The sequence below is a fragment of the Pseudopipra pipra genome, chromosome 4 (genome assembly GCF_036250125.1).
Source record: "Pseudopipra pipra isolate bDixPip1 chromosome 4, bDixPip1.hap1, whole genome shotgun sequence".
Lineage (NCBI taxonomy): Eukaryota > Metazoa > Chordata > Aves > Passeriformes > Pipridae > Pseudopipra > Pseudopipra pipra.
This window is the reverse complement of record NC_087552.1, coordinates 46870204-46893129: the sequence shown is the minus strand read 5'-3', so window position 1 is coordinate 46893129 and position 22926 is coordinate 46870204. Positions and strand designations below refer to the sequence as shown.

Here is a 22926-nt window from a genome sequence, read left to right as displayed (position 1 = left end):
TCAGAGGCTTAATAACCCACTAGGATGAAAAGACGGCCATTTGAGGGTTTTTGTGGGGGTTTTTTTGTGAAAAGAATCTGGCTGAAGAGTTGATGAGCTGAGAATGAATTATTTTGCTGTGGAAAATAACCCATATATTACCATTATCTCACTCCTTTACATCATTCTTTAAAGCAAGATAATGGAATTGTGTACCATTTTTATGTGTACAAACTAGATGGAATTGCAGTGTCACAGGTGCAGCTGAACTTACTGCCTTGATCTTTCACTAGATTTTTCAAAAACATCAAGTGTCTAAGACTATGCAACTTGTAATGCCATTTTATCCTGTGAGTTAGAGATTTTAAGAAGAGTTTGTAAAATATTTATTATTTTTGAAGCCTGCAATTTTACTTGTTTCAAAATAATTATTAAGGTAAAGCATCCACAGGTTTCACAGAGAAAAAGGAGTAATTAATCAAGATTGTTTTACCACTGAAGAGACCTTAAAAACAGAGACTTTTTGTTCTAAAAATTTAATTGCAATAACAAAGCAAAATTCTTAGTTCTTTTACCATGTGTACATAGCTAAAATTTAAAAGGGCTTTTGTGAGTTTAGACAGCTGTTGTTCACCACGAAGACCTTGGAAGAGCTAATCACTGCCAAACTGGAAAAAACCCAGAAATATTCAACTATGCAAATGATCATAAAAAAACCAATGATCATAAAAAGACCACATAAACTATTTGTTCGTTCTTTTATGAAAGCCCAGTTATTAATATTTATTTTTGGATGAATCAGAGTGCACCTTCTGGCCTGCAAATTGGTTGTGCAGTTTTTCAAGACTTCCAATTTTATAAATGGCTTGAAATGTAGCAAGGTACTTGTATTAAAAAGTATGATTCAACTGGATTATTGCTGTGGAGGTGTACATAACTAAAATGAAAATGAGTTATTTTTTGAAAACATGGTTGACATGATTGCTGGCATTTCAGTCTTACAGAGTACCTCAGCAGCAAAAGTGACTAATGTTAAACAGTGAAGGTTTCAGACATGAAACTGATGTGGCCATATTGGAGGCATATTACAGGTAGGAAGTTGTAGTGTAGCTTGACAGATGAAGTTTTTCACTTGTAAACTAAAGCACAAGCATTGAAATCTTCTGAGGTAAGCTGTTATTAAAAAGTAAATTCTAAAATTAATGACTTCGATCCATTACTCAAGGTCCTTGAATATGACTAATGTTTGATGCATATTTTCTGTATGGCAATCTCACCAAAGCAAGACTTCTACTAAGCCATTCATTTAGATAATAAGAACAAGTTCCCTAATAAATTAAAATTCAACATTTTCAATTGTGCTAAATTTTGATCAAAGCAAATTGCAGCTCCAGGAAATACTTGCAAATACTTGAAATACTTGCTTAAATATCATCCTAACTTATTGAGTACAAACATTTGAGACATTGTTTCCTAATGTTGGGCAGTTAAGATACCTCTTGTCTTGCAATGCAAATGAAACTGGATTATGCCTATGTATTCAGTTTCTCATCCATATAGTTGTTTGAGGGTTCACATCCAAAATCTATGTTTGGCCACCAGTTGGTTTACTTTTTTGAAAAAATGAATCTGTTTGAATAAAATTTGGACTGAGTATGGTAGTAACGTAATTCAATTAATAATCGGAAATGGCTATTTTAAGTGGCTATTCTAAATGCTATTTCTGGGATGAAAAAAGTGAATAAATGTAAATTTAACTGCTGTTTTAATATTCATTAAAACTGAATATTTCCTCAAAACGTGAACAAAATTTAAATATATATAAGGGCTTTACAGAAACTAAGTTTTAAAAAATAATAATTTTTGTAACATCTTTTACTTTTTTCTTCTATTATGTACGACAGATGGAGATACACATGACAATAAAAACAATTAAATACAACCATTTTCTGCTTGAATTGATACAGTCTCCTTGAAGTTACAGTAGCTAGTTACATGAATAGACTTAAAGCTTACATTTAGATTTCACAGTAAATAATTTCTAAATTAACCCCTCCAAATTCATCATCTTTTCCTAGACATATGTATATGATAGTCTGAATTTGCATTTTTCTTAAAAAGGTGTAAATTCTGTGTTCACCACAGTGGAGCACTGAACTAAAACTGTTCCAGTCTACATTCACAAGACGGAATTTTAATGGGATTATTTTCATATTTAATAAATGAAAAGATTACATTTTCACTTTGTTGTAGTAGATAACCCTAGAATTTGGAACACTCAGGCTTATGCTCTAATGAATAGTTAATACGTTTCAAAGCAGAATTGTTGTTTCCTTGATGAAAAATGAATGAATCAATGAATGAAAGGTCTATCAAACAATAGTCAATAGCTTCATAACCAGGGGACTCACCTGGAATGTAAAAGAATGAGATATAAACTTGTATATTCCAAGTAAAAAATGAGAGAATGAGAAAATTGTTTCTCACTCCTGAAAACTCTACAGTTTTCAGAACTATAGAGTACTGCTGCCTACCCACAAAACCTAGCCAGGGATGTATACCCAATTTCATAGAACCACAGAATCATTAAGATTGGAAAAGACTTCCAAGATCATTGAGTCCAACCTTTGAATGATCACCACCTTATCAACTAAACCATAGCACTAAGTGCCACATCCAATTGTTTCTTTAACATTTCCAGGGATCGTGACTTCTCTGGGCAGCCCATTCCAATGCTTGACCACACTTTCAGTGAAGAAATTGTTCCTGATGTCCATCCTGAACATCCCCTGGTACAGCTTGAGGCCATTCCCACTTGCCCTGTCAATAGAGGGCTGGGAGAAGAGACCAATCCCTATCTGGCTACAACTTCCCTTCAGGTAGTTGTAGAGAGTGATATGGTGTCCTCTGGGCCTCCTTTTTGCCAGCCTAAAAAACCCCAGCTCCCTCAGATGCTCCTCCTATGGCATACTCTCTAGACCCTTCACCAGCTTTGTTGCCCTTCTCTGGACTCGTTTCAGCACCTCAACATCTTGCAGTGAGGGGCCCAGAACTGGTCACAGTACTCAAAGTGCAGCCTCACTAGTGCTGAGTACAGGTGGGCGATCACTGTCCTGATCCTGCTGGCCACACTATTTCAGGTACAGGCTGGAATGCATTTGCTTCAAAAAGCTCTAAAGAACTCTGAATTATTAATTTTTTATAAAAGCAAAGGGCATTTGCCCTTCAGTTAAAATATTCCATAAATAAATAGTTTGATTTTGAAAAGTCAAAAGCTCAGAGGAATTTACCAGGAATTTTGCCATTAAGTCTAGACATCTCATTCGTTGGCTATGTTAAGAGCACAGATTAGTTACATTTTATCTATAGTCAAAATAGAGAAAGTGGCATCTCTAGAGGTTAGTTAACTACTGATAATGGACTGAGATTAGAGCAACAATGCACAGAAACCAAGCACATTGAAGCTTTTGCCTTCACCATCTGATCAGCAACTGATGATTTGAATTTTATCTAAAGTGGGAAAATCTTGTTTGGGAATCCCACTTTAACCATATCAGAAGTCACCTGATTTCACCTTCACATTGAAACTGCTTCATAGGGTACCTTATATAGGTTTTAGTGGCCAGTTCTCTATGCCATATGGAAATGTGCATTTATTTCTGTTCTCTGTCATTACTGCAGCATACTGAAAAATTGTTATGTGATAATTACTGCTGCATTACTACAATTTAGGAAATTGTTTTACTTATGCAAAGGAGGCCACAAAGCAGCAGGACTGTTATCCAGATTTTTTAAATAGCTCTGCTATAGCATTTTTACTGTATTGGAATTTACATGCCATTGATAAATTATAAGCAAATATTTAAATAAGTGCATTTGTGCACCCTGTAGGAGTCCACCATATGTAAGTACATAGTATGTGTTTTAAAAGTCTACAAACGCTTCCAAATACTTTAATATTAAAGCAAAAATGAAAATCTGGAAACTATCCTCCCACATATTTCTACAATGCTAAAACAGAGATATGTGGATATAATGCATTTTTGTGCCTATTAGACCAAACTTAAACAAAAATGTTAGCATCTCTAATTGTTGGAAGTCTATTTTTTTTCAGATATGAGAAATAAAATGAAGCTATAATATCAGTTCCTCACAAGGTTGCTAAAAAGTTGATATTACTACTAGTGATTATAACCTATTATGACTGTCTTTGTGTTCCTGCTCTTTTTTAATGTTCTGTTTTTCTCTCTAGAAGTAAATTACTCAGATGACTACAGCACATTCAAACTTGTCATTAGGTAAGTCTTTGCTGCAGCTTTAAATGGAAATTCTGCAGCTGTGAAACAGAGAGTGAATGTGCAACAATAATTTTGTCACATAATATTCTCATCTTCAAGACTGCATAGCCATGAAGCAAACCTTTTCATTCAGCAATAAAATGGAAGCAGATGTATTTCAAACCAATTAACTGCAGTGACTGTAAACCATCAATGGTCATGACAGTAAACATGTGCCTATGCGTGATCTGTATCAATCACAGGAAAGACAGCATTTTCTGCAGGAGGGGACAAGATACTAAATCATACTGCAAGACGTGAACATTGGCTGAAATACACATCTTCTGCCAAAGCCTCAGATGTTTTTTCAGGCAAGAACCGCAGGAGAGTTGCCACATACCTTGCAGATGCTGCTGGAAGAGGGATTATGGCAGTAATTTAGGACTAGATCCACCACTCCATTTTCAAGATGGGACTGAGCTGGTCACAGAGTAATTTATCAGTGTCAGCCTCAATACTCCCTTCTATGTCACCAAGGAGCAGTATCCAGGGCTCAGACTATGACCGCAATTCAGATTACCTGGCAAATCTTGCAACAACCCAGCTCTGCTGTGAGTTTTGCAACACAACCCTCGTCTAGTCTTTGCTATTTTACTGTTCATGAGTCAGGAGAGACTCAAAAATCACACTCTTGTCACTGCTGCAATACAACTATCATAAATTCACCTTTCACATACCTATCATAAATTCAGACTTCTAAGATTTAAGCATTTTTCCACTGCATACCAAGGCACATCTGGCTAAAATTAACGAAGCAGGCTTTATTGCTGCATGAAAATTTGGTGTAGTCAGCTGCCAGAGATACCTGTTATTTACATCCTCTTAAAGTACATTATGTTCAGGTGTTTTAAGAACAGAAAACTGAATCCAGGACAGTCATGCCTAGGGAACAGAATGTCATACAATTCGACTGTCATCGTGAATCATTTATTTTGATTTATCATTTTTAAGTTAAAACAGAAAGAATATATATCCATTATCCAACTAGCAACAAAAGCCCTTACTAATTTTAGAGACATGTTAAGAGACAAAAAAGAAAATCTTTCTTATTTTGCCTTTTCTTCAGATGAACTCTATGAGGTATTTCTCCATATTATCCTGTTAATAAACTGTCATGATGCTTATCACTCCAGCCTTTCAGCTTTCACTGAAAAGAATGTGGCTGGGAAAGACCTTTATTTTTTTATTGTTAAACTTTCCAAAGGAATATATTTCTTTTAGATTTAGTCTTTCTTGTCCTTTAGTCTCCCTCTGGTCTCTAGGCATCTTATCACTGTAAGTAATATGTTTTTTTTTTGCAACACGATACTCCCTCTGTTCCTTCCCCTGTTTTGTATTAAAAGTTCCTTTCAATATCTATAATAATTTTTTATGTCAATGTTTTGCCAACATAAAATTGTTTTGAATTACTATTAGATTTTCCTGTCAAGAAGAAAAAAAAAAGAGAGTATTTTCATTAAAACTTAAACTTCAGAGACTCTAATTGCTCTTTTCCTTTCACTCTAAATCTAAATATAAACCACAAAGGCAACACCAAGAATGACAGTGAGAAGAAAAAACTGTAACTATAAAAAGCCTGAAAACACTTCTGAGAGCTAAAACATGAAACAAACTTGTTGATAGATACGCTTTCTTCACAGTATGCTTTATCTATTGCATTTTCTCTGTTCCACATTGAGAGTGTAAAAACATATTTAAAAAGTAGTCCATTGTTTGGTAATGCTGCTAAGATAAAAATAGCAAAAATAATACAATTGGCTTGCTCGTTATAAATATAATTTTTTTAAAAAAAGCTATCTCCCTTTGATGCTTAATGAGGAAAGACTTTCAGATGCAACTACCAATTCCACCTCATGCTTTCAACCATAAATTGGGACAGAAATTTTTCAAGTGAACCTAGCATTTGGCTAATGCTAGTATTTTGCTTTGCTGAACTTGGAACCATCTTGTGTCTTAGCATGATATTCAAGTACTTTTAAAAATTTGTGTTGCTGTATCCAGACCTCTGACCAACACAACACATTTGCTTTGCAAACAGTGATGTAGAAAAAGGACACAAAACACACTCTTAACACTGTAAGTGGTCTAACCTATAGTACTCACTGTCATTTCTTTCACACTTTATGTATCAGATTGGTTTAGAATGATAATGACTTAAGGGAAAAGTCTCTACTTGAACTAAATGATATTTTGGCATTTGTAAAGTGGTAAGGTTGCCTGGAGGAACTGGAAGGCATTTGTGTGTGCATGACTGTGCATGTGTGCATGTGTATTTTTGTGCTTAGATCTATTCTCTAGCAGTGTTTCTCTAGACAGCTCACAAAATAAGTTTCAAATGTTTTACAAACCTGTTATCTAATAGTTGCAATGAAAACTAAGATATGTGCTGAGGAACAGTTAGCATAAAACTGAATTCTAATGCTTTCTAATTAGGAAGAGGAAGATAAATATATCCCACTATATCCATTACTGATATTAGTATTAACAGGATCAGTATGAGTGTTCTTCATAAATCAAACCAGTAGAATTTATGCTATGCATATTTAGTTCAGTTTATCTATGAATGCATCGATGTGTAGGTCTTGGTGCGGGCTACCAACCACACACAGTATGATGATTTATGAAAGGAGAGGTGTCTGGTTGCTTTACCTTCCTCAGCTTATTCATCCTATCCCTACTTGTAGTGAAGTGTGCTTATTTATGCAGCTTTCTCATCTTCCCCTCACTGTACAGAATTTTACTTAAAAGTGAAGTTGATAATACATCCCAAAAGCAATTAATCTCTAAATTGACATATGGGAAATACATTATGCAAAGAGGAACTGCACACAGAAGGAAACAAAGGACAATAGAATTGTCACTTTTTATGGCCAAACCCTAATTTTTTCATTTTCTCTCCAGTAAGATGAAAGGGTCGATGTACAAGGTTATTTTAAAATGTCAGTGTGGTTAACCACAGATATTCTAGTTTGCCAAGATATGATCCAAATCAGCTACAATTGTGGTGTGTTCTTCTGTTCATACAGTTCTAATGCCATTTTATGAATTAATCTTGTGAAATTACAGTGTTTTGCAGTGCTGCTCTCTGTTTCAAAACAGTGCAGTTTGCACTAACTTTGCTCAGTGTCATACCTAGGAATGCCCACCTCATCAAAGCATACAGCTTGGACCAGTATACATGATACTGACAGCACTTATTTAAATAGGAACTAAAGAGTCTATGTTCCTAGAGTAACACTGATCTACTAGGTTTGGCATGAAATATCTCGAAACTCTGCACCTCGCTTTACTGTTTGAGTAAAACAAAAATAGTTAATAAGACCTGACAGGAGATCACTCAAATTAAAATATATAATATTAAATGCACATTGTCTTATGTACAATTTTACAGTTTTAAATAATAAAGTGAAAAAAAAAAGATTTAGCACTTTCCCTGTGGAAAGGGACCTGGGGATCCTGGTCGATGGCAAGTTGAATATGAGTCAGTAGTGACCTGGCAGCCAGGAGGACCAACCGTGTTCCAGGAGGCATCAGGCAAAATGTCATCAGCTGTTTGAGAGAGGTGATTGTCCCACTCTGCTCTGCACTGGTGCAGTCTCACTGTTTGTGTGCAGTTTTGGGCACCTCAACATAAGAAAGATATTAAGCTCTTAGAGAGCGTCCAAAGGAGGGCAACAAAGATGGTGAAGGGCCTTGAGGGGAAGCTGTATGAAGAGTGGCTGAGGGCACTTGATCTGTTCAGCCTGGAGGAGACTGAGGGGAGACCTCATTGCAGTCTACAAGTGACAGGGAAGAGGAGGGGCAGACACTGATCTCTTCTCTGTGGTGACCAGTAACAGGACACAAGAGAATGGCCTGAAGTTGTGACAGGAGAGGTTTAGGTTGGATACCAGAAAAATGTTCTTCACACAGAGAGTGTTTGAGCACTGGAATGAGCTCTCCAGAGAAGCTTACTTTACTAACCAGGTGATCCCCAAATTTAGGGATTAAGTTCTAAGAAAGAGGTAAGAGGAGGAAAGAAATTAATTCCTTACAGAAAGAGATTAGCTGAAGTCTGAAGAAATTGAAAGGGTTTCATCAAGAAGGATGCTCTCTCTGGTCTGGGAAGCCCACTTGAAAATCTGCAAGGATTGCTTACAACAGAGGACAAAGTAGGAAAGAAGGTCTACAGAGGATATGTTTCTAAGCCTGGAATATATGATCCAGTGTAAACAAATTCAGTCAGACTAGGGTGTACACCAATGTAATTAGCATTTTCAAGACCATCCTTGCTAGATTGCATCTAGTTAGATTTCAAGTAAAAGGAAAACTTGTTTGCAATCACATACAGTATACTACTGAGACTTACTTCAAGATTCTTGTCTGATGATCAGATCTCAGAAAAAGGAAGCTTCTCCCTAGAGAAGTGCCTACTGGGAAAAACTGGTTTGGCTGGTAGATGGAAAATTTTGAATAGAGGAGGTAATACATAATGAAGTTCCACTGCATCCAAAAGACTTGCGCTTATATTAAAGACATATCTTTCAAGAAACAAAAGTATTCATGAGGTAAAAGAATAAAGTTGTTAACCAGTCACTGGTCAGCTTGTGACTCGTCAGCTGCCATGTGGAAGGGATGAGAACTGAAGGACTTTCCTGGAACAAACCAGAGCAAAAGTGTTAAGAGAATGTGAAGGAGTGCAGAGAGTAGAGCTGGTACATGGCTTGCCTGTCTCTGAAAGCACGTGCTGAAAGCCAGCAGAGAAAGCCAAGAAAGTAGGTGCTGGTTCTCTTGCTGGACAAACACTACTTGCTGGACCTTGGTTGAGGATGCATGCCCTTCCTTCTGTAGCAGAGGGTATTCCACCTCTCTCATAATGTCCCATCATGCTGCGACTTGCTCAGGATTTACAGACAGACCGCAATGCACAATGAAAAGTAAAAATGCAAGAAAAAAATTGCTATAATTTTTCTTTTACTTTGTAAAAGAGAAAAAAGGAATCCTATGTTTAGCTTGAACAGAAATACTTTTACATGAAAGTCAAAATGACAGATTTCATGAGTAGTTAGTTAAGAGATCAAAATGGAGACTTAGCTGCAAATGCATATACTGATCTCTGTTTTCTTGGACATGCTACCCACATGCTTTTTCATTCTAACCAATGTATTATAGCTAACAAAACCCTTTAAAGAATATAAATAAAACTACAGTGAAGATAAAACTACAATGAGAAAGACTGTATCTAACTAAGAACTAAGGTTAGAAAGAACAAATTTTATTGAATTTATAGTACTTGGCTTGCAACTAGACATAAAAAGAAAATACCTGATCTCCTCTAAGGCTTATTCCTTGCTGGGATCATTAAGCTCCAAACCAAATCAGAATCAAATCAGTGTATCTTCAACAGATGACATAATTAGCTCTGAAGAAGGAAATGAAGGAAATTCTGCATTCTGTACAGCCAAATTATTTCAGAGTTTCACTATTCTTTCTTTAAAAAGGCTTGGGAGTTTTTTTTGTTAGTTCCAATATTCCAAAATATTATCACTAATCCTTGTGCATTAGATGATTATTTTTCTTTATAAAAAGCTTAATCTGTTTAATCTTTTTAGTTTGTGGTCAACGTCACTACATAGGTTCTTTGCCCTTTCATCAATACCCATGAAGTATAAATCCATTTGCCTTTTGAATCTCAGAGCAGTTATACAGTTTTGCCTGGCTATTCAAGTTTTTGCTTCATTCTCTTATTATGAGATAACTCTTACCACATATAATTTCATGCTTTCTATTGAATACATGTTGACTTTTGCCACTCTTACTTCTCGATTCCTAATCTGAATTCTTAAACATTTCTATTTATATTTCTTAATCTTTATAACACATACACACTTCTGTACTTTCTGAATCTTGAGCAAAGCTACATTGTTATACACTTTTAATTCAAATACAATGGCCTATATACATTGATGATATTTTTCCACAGCCAAAATGATGGCTTATTATATTTGTGTCTTGGTGTGCTGAATTTAATGCTGTCAGACACTGTGAAATGTAAACTCATCATTAGCCACAGTGAGGATAGGAATTTAAATTCACAATGTAGGCTGAAAGCTGCAGGCCATATTTTCGTGGGTGAAATAATTTTTTTCTGGAGTCATTTCCTGTGTGTGAAATTATTCCTAGCGTATAGGAGACTGCTATGAATAAGCTTTGAAATGTATTGCAGAGCAGACATTATTTGAATCTGTGTTTTTCACAGCTTTGCCTGCATACCTGCTTTATAAATAGATCTAGGGAAAACAATGAAGTCCAAGATTTTACTGGTGGGGATCTGCTAGTTTTTCCTCTGACTAAGGCTTTGTTTCAAACTGTGACTGCCCTGCGCTCAAACAGTACCTTCATGAGAGGATTTGAGCTATTTTCTACCTAAATTTAGAGTCAAGATCTTCCTGTTCATTTATAAGTAAATTTGGAAAATATGATGTATGTCATGACATAATGCATATATAATCTCACCATGCAGTTTATGACTACTAAATACATTAGGTTGTACTGAAAGTTGAAATAAAAATTTGCCTTAAGGTAGGATAAAAATAAAAAATCTACTTTTTACTGGTTTAGGATAAAATTCAGAGAAAATGAAGTGCAGTTCTGACATGTATTACATGGCTCACAGTAAGAAGTACATCAGTATATTCTTTGCAAAAAGTCAGATGCCTGCAATATTTCCTGAAAATATAATAGTATTTTTCCTATTCTGAAAGCTCTACAAATTGAAATCCAAATTATCTCATCTTCTATCATCTAATGAGAATATTGCTCCAGGACAAAGCAAGACATTTTTGGCCTGTAGTGTCATCATTATAGGGAGAGTATTTGGAACCAAACACACTTTTCATTGAACTGAAATCCTGTAGTATTGTGCAGCCTGATCCTTATCTTCAACAACAAAATTTTGTTTCCAGGCATAAATAAACCACAAGCAAATTCTTTAAGGCAAAAAAAAAAAAAAATTAAAAAAAAAAAGAAATTAGTAATGCTGGAGCTCTTTTGTGATTTACCTTTCCCTCCTGTGAGTGGTTATATCTTAAAAATAGAGATGGGTCTGACTGCTGCAATTTAAATGTGCATTTTCAAAACTACAAAGCCTGAGGGCATGTGTGTGTCAGGTTTATGTTAGGTTTAAGAATTAGAATGTTACTACAAAATCTGAACCCAATTAATACCCAATTCCTGCATCTAAACCTTCTGAAGGTTTATTGTTTACATTCTAATCAAGCTGTATTGTTTTGATTTAAGGGTTATCTCAGCTTATTAATAATGGGGCAATTTTCCACTGAGCTTTGACCCTTCCATAGGTTCCTGTGGATTTGCCTGGAATCATCCAATTCAAACACTTCAAAACTAGAAGTATTTTAAATTGCATCTCTGGACTTTGCATAGTTCTTCAATGGGGAATGTGGAATATGACTATCATATAATGCAGATATTAGTAGGTTTTCCTAAAATTATTAATTCTTACATTGGTCACAAATACCCAATAGTTTAATCCTGATGTCAAAAGTTTAGCCTGAAAATCAGATTCACTCTGTAAGTTTGAACCAGGCTCTGGACTGATACTCCTCTTTACCAGACCAGGGTAAATACTCTCCAGTAACTTTGGATAACTGCTGGTTGTATTCTGAAAAGGAACAGCTAAGACAAACACAGAATCAACTCAAAAAACCCCACCTTATTTAATAGAATTAAATAGATTACAGCCCAGAAAGAGAGGAAAGGATTGAAATCTGTCTCCTCTTATGTCATGATGCTACCATGAAAAAGGAGGCAAAAAAAGAAGCTGATTATTTAAGGAGAGGTATTCAGGAAATATGGATTATAGAAAGGTTAACTCTCTAGGTAGAGGATGATTTTCTTCTCCCTATACATCAGAAGAGTATAATTTTGCTGGTTTTATTTTTTTCCTTTCTTTTCCTTTCTTCTGCCTGACTATATGCTGGCTCCTTCTATGACTCTGTCTACAGAACAGCGTAGATGAGTATTTTTCAGTGAAATGGCTGTAAGAAATTGAACATGTTTTCCTGGGCTGACAGAACTGTTTGCATATTTGTCTGCTTTTAGGTTTATTCCTTTTTCCAAAAAAAATTATGTTATGAAGGCTTATTTCACTTTACATACATTCCTGAGACCAATTCTTCTGTTCCTTGGCATGTTTTTGTTCAAGTGCCAAAAATCAAAATATTTCTTTTGCAAATTAGTTGTTATTATCTTCAAGTGAGTATAGTCTTCCAACAATCTCCACTGTCACCTGGAGGCTGGTGTAAGCACACACCGCTTGGAGTCTGAGCTGGCTGGGTGCATTCTACCCTTAACTAGAAGATACAAATGTATTTATGCAATGTCCTGGATAAGAAATTTATTTACTTAGTCTCACCACTTGTAGCCTGCCTATACATCTTTCAGTTCATAGGCAGCTTGGAGCCCACATGCATATGATTGTAATCAGCTCTGTAGTTGTACCTTCAGAGTAATGCCCTGACAGGTTGTTCTATTGCCAAGTGATTAGATTACCACAATAATATTATCTTTCAAACAGAGCTCTCCAGACAAGTCTGGACATTGAGTGCTTTCTTGAGATCTAAATAAGCTTGTCAGAAACCTTATTCATCCAGTACATTCTGTAGTACATATTAATGTAGACATTACTGAGGAAACACAAAAATCCTATGTATATGATGCATTTTTGTTACTGAGAGATGATGATAAAAGAATTCTGGTTCATGCAGTCTCCAGGATACTGAGAATCTGGCCTATCTACTTAAAGGATTAACTTTTTAGAACAACATCAAATGCAGTAGTTTTACTGTGGTCAGATAATTTGGCTGCATAAGCCAGCTTAAAGTGATTGTTTCCCTTCATCTTGTGCCACTTCATTCTCCAAACTCCATCTGTCCTGAATGACAATCCACCAGTTGAACGTGGCAAATCCAAGATCTTTCCCATTCATACCGAAATTACTATTCAGTCTCTGAATGTACTAGATATACGCCTACTGTAATAACAACATACATAAAATAATAATTTATTTTTCTACATTTCAGTACTTGTTATAAATATTTTATTTCTACTTTTCCAACCTAATTTGCAATTCACATATATTTCCTCATATTTCTGTCATATTTCCTTTTTATAGCCATAAGCCATATTTCTATTTTATCATTTCCTTTTAACTACTCTGGAAGACCTTTCTGTATTTCAATTACCTACAGACTCACAGTCCTGCATCATAATCTTAAAATCAAAACTGAAGTACTGATGCACTCTTTTGCATGTTAATTCTCACTATTATTAGAATATTAACAGAATATAAGTATGCAGGTATCTTCTGAAGTTTCCTTGATACATCAAGGCTCTCATCCTTCATCTAGTAAAGTTAATGACTGATCAAAAGCCATACTGAACCCACTGTAAGCATATACTTTGGCGTAATGAAAAATATACTTCCAGCCCTTCACAGATTTTTCCTGACACTGTTCTGGTGTCAAATTAGATTTGACCTATACACATCCTGCTATTAATCTCAGAAAGTTTCCATTACAGCTGAAGTATGTTGTCCTCTTCTGACTTCCATTTTTCTACTTAGCTGTGCTATTTGACAAGGAAGAAGGCTCTTAGGAAGTCGTAATGATCTGCAAGTTTTTTATGCCTCTTCTTTTTGTTTCTCCTACTGCTGCTGGCAACAATGTGCAAACATTAGTACAATTGCACTTCCCATAATGAGATCTATTTTTATGTTTGAAATATGGAAACAAAGTGATCTTCATCTAATTGTATGAGGTCATATAATACAGACATGGAACGCCACGTATCTGAAAAGTTTTGTGTTTCCAAAAATTATGGAAGGAGTTGAACTCTATAGAATTATTAATAAAATCTTGGTAAAACAATAACTGACAATTTTCTAATTAGCTTCTTATTTATTTTTAGAGGAAAAATATTATTGCTGACATATAAATTATCATTATAAAAAAATTCAGTTCTATCCAGAAAGGACTTTAGGTCCTGTGCCCAGACATGCAGCATTAAGGGATGAAAGAAAATAAGCCAGCATTTAAGAAAGTAATAGGGAACAAAATAAATTAGTTCTCGATAAAGGTAATATTTTCCAAACAATTTAGACTGGGTTATTTAGAAAAAGTGACACAGCTTATGTGCTACATCTAGAAAACGTAATTGAATTTGATTGCAGAACAGCGATAGCTTCTGATGGAAGACTTATTTAATTTGCCTTTTTTTAAACATGATTAATAAACATGAAAAGCCACATCTAAAAGTACAACTGATTTAGCAGTCATGTAAAACCTGTAACAAAACAAGTTACAGTATAGTTTTTATGGGTCTCAGAAAAAGGATCAGAAATAAAATTATGGTTAAAGAACAATATAGAAAAGTGATGGAAGGGTACAGATCAGAAGAACATGTAGGAGACAAGATGAGAATTAAATTGCCATCTCTTCTCCTTCAAAAAGCATAGAGATAAAAGCATACTTTTATCAAAAAAAGCAAAATATTTGTATATTTGGATAAAACAGTATAAATTTAATGGGAAAAAAGAGTTTCTGATAATGGGTATTTAGCCTTAACAGAGAAAACCACCTCAAAAGTCAGAGAAAAAACCTTGGTTGAGTTGTCAAAAAAAGTAGGAGTAGTTAGACTATATCTAGGCGAGGTCCACATTCCTTTGTACTTTTTAAACAGCTGGTAGATACAAGTTTGGTTTAAGAAAAAAGAGGATGACAAACTGTACTATCAGAGACATACAGTGAAAGTTTTTATAGTAAGAATTATAACTTTCTTTCATAGCACTGTCTTAAAAAAATGCATACCAACCTAGGCCTTCTTAATCTGTTCTCTCAAAAGTACTCTGGCAGGGTAAAGCTGCCTCACAATATATGCTTGTACTCTCATTGCCAAGGGTGACCAATACAACTCTGCTACAAGAGTATCTTACGGAGATCATTTTGCAATTAAGAGAAATACAAAATAAAAGCAAGGGGCAGGAAACTTTGCATTAAGATTTAGATAACGGAAGTAAAAGTCAAGCAGATACTCTTGCTCTGTAACTGCAGGAAGAGGGAAGGAGACCTTGTGATACTACAGATGCTGTCCATTCACTAGGACAGGGTGAATGTAAGAGATGGAGAAAGGTTTAACAGTGTGCAGAAAGGAAGCTGTAAGCCCACCAGAAAGTCAGCTCCTTATTCCTGCTTATTTCCCAGTTCTTCAACAATATGTTCAATTCATCAAGGCTTTCTCGTCGCTCCCTACAAAGCTCTGTGATACACATTAAGCTTGGTGGCAGGAAGCATCTCTGCTCAAAGGGGCAAGAGTCAGCTGCAATTCTAACAGACCTGTCTAATAAAGCAAAAAGTTAAATCTTTTTTATTCTTTCCTTGAATAATAAAGTAGAAAAGAGTTAACACAGTTAAACAAAAAAGCTACAATGGAAGGAATAATAAGTATTTTAAATTAAATCAGCCAACTGCCTAATTTTAAAGTGACAGACTCTTAATAGGGAAAGATATGGTTGCAATATCTCTAAAACAGAAAGTACTACTGATTCCATATATTTCTTATCTGGGAAATAAATCGATATCTGGATTACTACAGTGTTTCTACTATACCTTTCTCCCTGAAATAGGCTGCCTATATAAAAATTTACAAATAAAAATGTTACAAAAATAATCAATGAGAAGCTGTCTAATTAATATAACAAGTTTTTATTAATCAACAATTTCTTAGACTGTCTTATGATAATTTTTTAAAAGTATGTTTATTCTTCTAAAATGAGAAAAAATCATATACAAAAAATCCCACATTGCCATAGTAGTCTAGAAAATTATTATCAAAATGAATCATTTATTGGACCTATTTACAGTTAAGTGTTTCCTAAGAGACACTATTGATCGCTACATAAGAAAATAAAATAATTTTATTGTATTACCACACTTAAATAACTACATGTGAGAGTTTAATTTCCAAATAAGCCCAGCTTATATTTGCTTTTTGATATTCAATTTTTGTTTTATTTGTTCTTCAATGATTCCTTTCCTACCTTCACCCCAAAGGCATCATGATAACCAAAACACATGCCTGAGAAAAATAAAGGCAGAAAAAAATTCTGGTTGATGTTTGACATTATGATGTCTTGCCAGGTTTCATCAGTCATATCATGTCATGTGAAGTAATGCAGTCTGATTGATGGAGATCACAGGGATGCACAATTCTTCATGTTTGCTGGAAAATTTAAAGGTATCACAGAATCTTCGGACAAAAATAGTACTTATGGTGCAAAAAGTTTGATCAAAAAATAATTACCATGACATCTAAAACTTATGATCACATTTCTCAGTGGCAGGAAATCTAATTCTTAGTGTCATTTGTAAGATGTTTTATTTTTCAACTTTTGATATATTCTTTGAAATCTCTTATGTCAATTTTATATTTAAGATTAAATTTCTCAGCATTTAATATTATGACTGAGTTTGAACTTTAGCAGGATTCAGTATGATTCTCTTTTTTCACAGTACACATGATGGATTCTGCTTTCCTAGGGATGGCTGAACAGCTGACTGCCCATGGAAAGAAGTGAATGGATTCCTTTTTTCACTTTGCTTGCATGTGTGACTTTTGCTTTACCAGTTTTTGAACTGTCTTTATCTCAAACCATAAGTATTTTTAATTTCACTCTTTCAATTCTCTCCCCCATCCCCACTAGTGATGGAGCGAGTGGCTGTGTGAGGCTTAGTTGCCAGCTAGGGCGAATCCATAACAGTAATATCAAATGACTTACTTATATATATATATATATATATCTAGTAATGACAATTATTTTTCTTACTTTCTTGAAAAAATGCTCAAGTCAAGACAAGATTTCTATTCACAATGGTTCAGCTGAGCCTCATGAAGTAAAGCAGAGAACATACTGTTAATTCAGATGGAAGTTAGACTTGATACTTTGTATATATAGAAAAAACAAAGGTCATAGTATATGACAATAGTTTTTATTATTGTGAAGGAGCATTACCTGAACAAATGGCATAGGTACTACAAAACAATGCTTAATGGTAACATATAAAAGCCAAATCACAATGGTAAGTGTGATTTGTATCACAGTTGATCCTGCAGACTTTAAATTCATATCTGCCTTTAGAGGAATTGATTTTTAGATTATGCAACATCTTTTGGTTGGTCAAGCAATCACTGATGATGAGAAGAATTTTTCCTCTACAAGGGATTATAATTTTGTAGAAGATTAGTTGTTTAATTATTACTAAAAATATTAAAAAAATATATACTGTTTACATCTATTTAGACACTTTATCGTTACCATACCTGTTACTTTCAGTCTGTCAGCTCCAATGACAATCTCATCTTCATCTGCAGAAAACAATACTTTTCCACCTTCACTTGCTCTCACTTCAAATCTCTTACACTGAGCCTCCACAGCATCAGCTCCTGAAATCAAGTAAGTTATTGTTTCATCTAGGATATTTTGTAAGAATTAAAATAAACATCAGCATACATGGAATACCCAAAATATATCGACTCCATGAGGCTTTGACAAAATACTGGGCTTTCTGTAAGCCTGATAGATAATTTGCATTATAAAATACTGTTAAAATAATTTGCAGAGTGTCTATTTCACTATTTCATATCAGGATAGAATTTAAAGTAATTATGAAAAACACCTATTTCAGAGTTGTGTGGAATTCAACACTGAAATTTAGAATGTACTTAAACACTGTGATCTTGAAATACCAATTCAGACAGAACTTTCTGGGGTTTGTTCAGTTTAAATTGCAGTCTTGTCATTGGGAAAAAAAAAGATAACACGTTAGCCTATTCCATAAAGACAAACAAAGCAACACAGCAGAAAAAGGTATTTTCATTCAGCTCTACTTCAAACTTAAACAGAGGAATAACAAAACAAAACAAAAAAATCAAGATACCAAAAAAGATGAACTGAGATATCACAATTTATGTCATATTTTATGAAAGAATATTCCCAAATATCTCAAAGATCAAAAACTCTAAAATAACTCTAATTAGACAGACATATAGAATTGATCTAACTCCAATAAAAAAGGTTGCAGATATCAAAACTCTTTTAAATTTATTATGCTTTTACATTTACTGGTCTTATCCTTACTCTTCAGTGTTTTGTCTACTAAATTCTTTCTGAAAATGGTGTTGAAAAGCAATGAACTGCATATGGCATAACCAGATGTAAGGCGAGATATAAGGTTTCAGGGAATAATTATCTGAAATTTTCTCACTGATCCCTAATTTGAATTGTAATGTACACCTGGAAGCAATCTATATGGGTAAAAATTATGGGGAAGGCCTTATGGACAAAGAAAACCATGTATGTCATTTCACTTTAACAATCGGGTTTATAGGTTTGTAAATCCTCCTGCTTCTCTAATATAGAAGTTTTCAGGTTAATATCCAAATGTACATTATCAAAATATGTAATAAAACTAAAAAACTGTAATAGCAAATTTTGGACAAGGAATTGCCATAACAGCCCTTAATTTGCAGAATCAGATAAGAAATCAAAACAACAATTCCTCTTACTTTCACATGACCTTATGTTTGTACTGTAAAAAATTTCTGACTATCTTTAATTTATGAAAGTAAAAAGAATATGAAAAGGAACTATAAAAATACTTGTGATGCCCCATTTTGTTGAAATTAGGCATGTTTATTCTGTTGTAAGTGTGTAAAGTGGTATTTTTCCTCCACTCTCTCTACAATTATACTTTTTTTAAAATGTGATAAACAGATTGTTGGCTTTGTTTTGAAAAAATACAAAATTTTTGTAAAGACAGACGGGGCAGATTTCAGATGATCTAATGTCAGCCATGGGATAAATGCTACACCTCACAAACATTCCAGAATGCTTACTAATAAAAAGGTATAATGAAGTCTAATAGTCTATCAGGTAAATGTATCACAATACATATTCATAAATATCTGTCTTACAGAATTCATCCATTACTCTTAAATACCTTCCAAAGGTCAGTGATGATGTCCTCGATAGGGGTGCCCCCTAGGCACATTTGAATTATTTGTTTAAAATGCAATCATTTAGCTAGTGATGCATGTTAACAATACAGTTTAGTAGGATACCCTATTCTCTTGCACTGTGTCACAGTCTTTTTAAATATCTTTTTAAAAAGCTAATAAAAACATGTTAATATTTACTTTTTATATGAGTGCTTCTTTTATGAAACCCAGTGAGAAGAGGCTTTATCAGACCTCTGGTGAGTTCAACAGGCTATTGTGTATCTGTTCAGCAACAGAAACACACAAGGAAATTTAGAGGTCAATTTATCAATTTTTTTCAATTTTACTCCTTAGTTTGCATATAAGTTAAGCTTATATATTTTTCTGCAAAATAATTACATTAAAAAATAAACCATGCTGCTGTTGACTCTATCCAGTTACTTTATGAAATTGGGATAACCACATAACTCAAATTACTCTAAGAACTGCATTAAATTATTATATTACTTTTTAATTCATTTGAAAGAGGGAGAAATTATAATAAATTATAGACTTTTAAAAATACTTGTAGAAATTATAGATGATCTTTTATAGATGACTTCTGAAGGTTATGTGATCCACTGATAATTTACACACAGCTATGATTCAATGCTCAAAATGATGTATGATAGTCATGAGCAAACACTGTTCACGACAGTAAAACCAAGGTGTAATCCTCTTTAAATACCATTGCACAAAAATATTTATTCCAGAATGCTTCTCATGGTTCAGAATGGGAAGACTAGCAGAGGCTAAAAAGATAAATGTTTTCTTGTTGAATATAAGTGCTTCCAGAAATGTCATGACCTCATGGTTCGAAGGAAGATGTTCAAGATACCATCAGAGTTGAAGCTAATATTATTTATGACAAAATAAATGGTAGCTTCATATTTGAAATAAGAATGCATGCTGGTATTTAAGCACTTATTTATAACTGGAATAACATTTGTGCCCTCTCTGTGTACCATTGATATTTTACCACTGTGTCTTTCGGAGGGAGAAAAAAGAAGAGCCTGTTACTGAGTTGTTCATGTTTCCCTAATAAAATCATAGACTAAAAGGTTCAAAATCAAATAGCATAAACATTTACATTTTACATAAGCCTTTTACAATGTCTAGCTTTTATTCCTTGCTACATATTTTCTGACTGCTTCTGTTGAATTTTTTTCAGAATTTAAATAAGTTCTGATATTATCAAAACATTCAATTTTTGATACTCTTTTGGAATAGTGTTTATTTTTGGTTTGGAAATATTTGTTCTTAATTATGAAATATTTAAAAGACATACAATTAAAAGGCATTAATTTAATACAAAATTTATGAAAGCCATATTAAAAATTACCCAAAATATATCACTTTGGGGAAAAATCATAAGCAATCATTTTTCCTGATTTAGTCAAAAGTTTGATTTCAAAATCTCAAAGCCCTTCTGGAATTGTTTAGTTTTCAGTCATTTTCTAAATTTTATTCTGTTCTAAGGCCTTAGAATACACTGCATTGCACTTCATAAGGGCTGCATTTTGAAATGTTATTGTATTGTAAGAATTCTGTTGTAGAAGTAAATTTCAAAACGCTCCACTCAACTCATTAGGAAAAACGAAAGGATACAATACAACCAGTGTTTATTATCATGGCCCTGGAGACTGGCTTTTTAACAGTGATGGGTTGCAAAGCGAGGAGTCTGCCACAGCGGACTTTATTCCCGGTTCTCTACTTCATTCCCTACAGCAGTGCAGGGAGACAGGGAATGAGGGTTATGGCCAGTTCATTACATGTTATTTCTGCTGCTTCTTCCTCCCCAGAGAGAAGAGTCCTAACTCTGCTCCAGCATGGGGTCCCTCCCATGGGAGACAGTCCTTCACAAACTTCTTCAACATGAGTCCTTCCCATGGGCTGCAATTCTTCACAAACGGCTCCAGTGTGGGTCCCTCCCTTGGAGTACAGTCCTTCAGGAACAGGCTGTTCCAGGGTGGGTCTCCCACAAAGTCAAAAGCCCTACCAGTAAACCTACTCTAGCATGGGCTCCTCTCTCCACAGGTCCTGCCAGGAGCCTGCTCCAGCACAGGCTTGCCACAGGGTCGCAGCCTTCTTTTGGGCATCCACCTGCTCTGACATAGGGTCTTCCACGGGGTGCAGATGGATCTCTGCTACCACATGGACTTCCATAGGCTGCATGGGGACCGCCTGCTTCACCATGGTCTTCACCACAGGCTTCAGAGGAACCTCCTGCCCCTCCTTCTGCACTGATCTCGGTGCTGCAGAGCTGTTTCTCTCACATATTTTCATTCCTCTCTTCTCTGGCCACAGATATTTCTCTGCAGTAACTTCTTTTTCCTTCTTATATATGTTATCACAGAGGTGCTGCTACCATTTCTGACTGGCTTGGCTGTGGCCAGCAATGGGTCCATCTTTGAGCCGGTTGGCATTGGCTCTGTTGGACACACTACCAGAACCTTCCCACACGAACCAAATACAGAATGTTAGAGATGTCCTTGTCCTGCAACCATACTTATGGTTCAGGAATCCAAAGGATAATCTCAAATAACTTAATACTTAATAGTTAATAGTTTTATCTTTATTTAAGAGCTAATGATTGCTTAGGTACCTAAAAGTAAGTGGCATTATAAGTACTGTATGCTGCTATTTTACACCCATCAGCGTTGTTGCTTCTAACAGAAAATGTGTCAGAAATCAAAAAAAGACCTGCCACACTATTAGTCTTTATATATCACTGCAAATGACAGCCTGTGTTTTGATAACTCCTTTTTAAAACTTGCAGTGTATTTAGAGTTATATAGGTTTTCGTGAAGAATGACTTAAAGAACAATAACTGGAGCTTCGACAAAGAAATACATATGTTTCAGATGTCCAGCATTTGTGCCGCTTCAGCATCATATTATATAAAAGTACACCTAGAATTCAGCTAGTCCAATATATCATTACAGGAGGTAAATATATTTTTTTATTCTAAAATAAATGGGCTTTCACTTTATGTTGCACTCAGGACTTAACAGTGCTCGGTATTACTTACTTATTGCTGCAACAGTGGTTAGTGTATTCAAGCCACTTGAGAGATTACTAACAAAACATAATACATGTTAAATCTGTCTCTTTGGCGTAGAACCAGATGAGAATGTTATAAAACTGGTTTTGAAAAGTTAAACTGCCTACAGAGTAATCAATGCTATCAAAATGGAATTCTGTTTCATTACATTTTCATTTCCCAGTTGAAATAAGATCAAGCAGTTGCATTTGCAGTATATTAGTGTATTATCTTCCTAGTGTAAAGCAAATTGCTGTGTTCCAACAACATAACAAACATACACATCTCATACAATGTCTGAATCCTTAACTGTACTACTAACAAAAATGATGTATCATGTCTCAGAATATCATGCATGAACAAAGGACATATTTTGAAATTATAGTTCAAACTTGTAGAGCAATCACTATTTTCAGCAAGTCATATCTGCTTGAATAATACATACTTCAGTCCAGAAAATCATGTAAAAGCTATCTT

The 22926-nt window shown here is 34.7% G+C and overlaps 1 protein-coding gene across 2 annotated transcripts in view; it reads right to left on the bottom strand.

Annotated features, from left to right (window-relative positions):
• SGCZ (sarcoglycan zeta) overlaps nucleotides 1-22926 on the bottom strand; it is a 421202-nt gene that overhangs the window by 31900 nt on the left and 366376 nt on the right. For both annotated transcript variants that reach the window (XM_064652798.1, XM_064652797.1), the window contains one exon: nucleotides 17691-17813. In XM_064652798.1, coding sequence (XP_064508868.1) covers nucleotides 17691-17813 — 123 coding nt within the window. The remainder of the gene's footprint in view (nucleotides 1-17690; nucleotides 17814-22926) is intronic.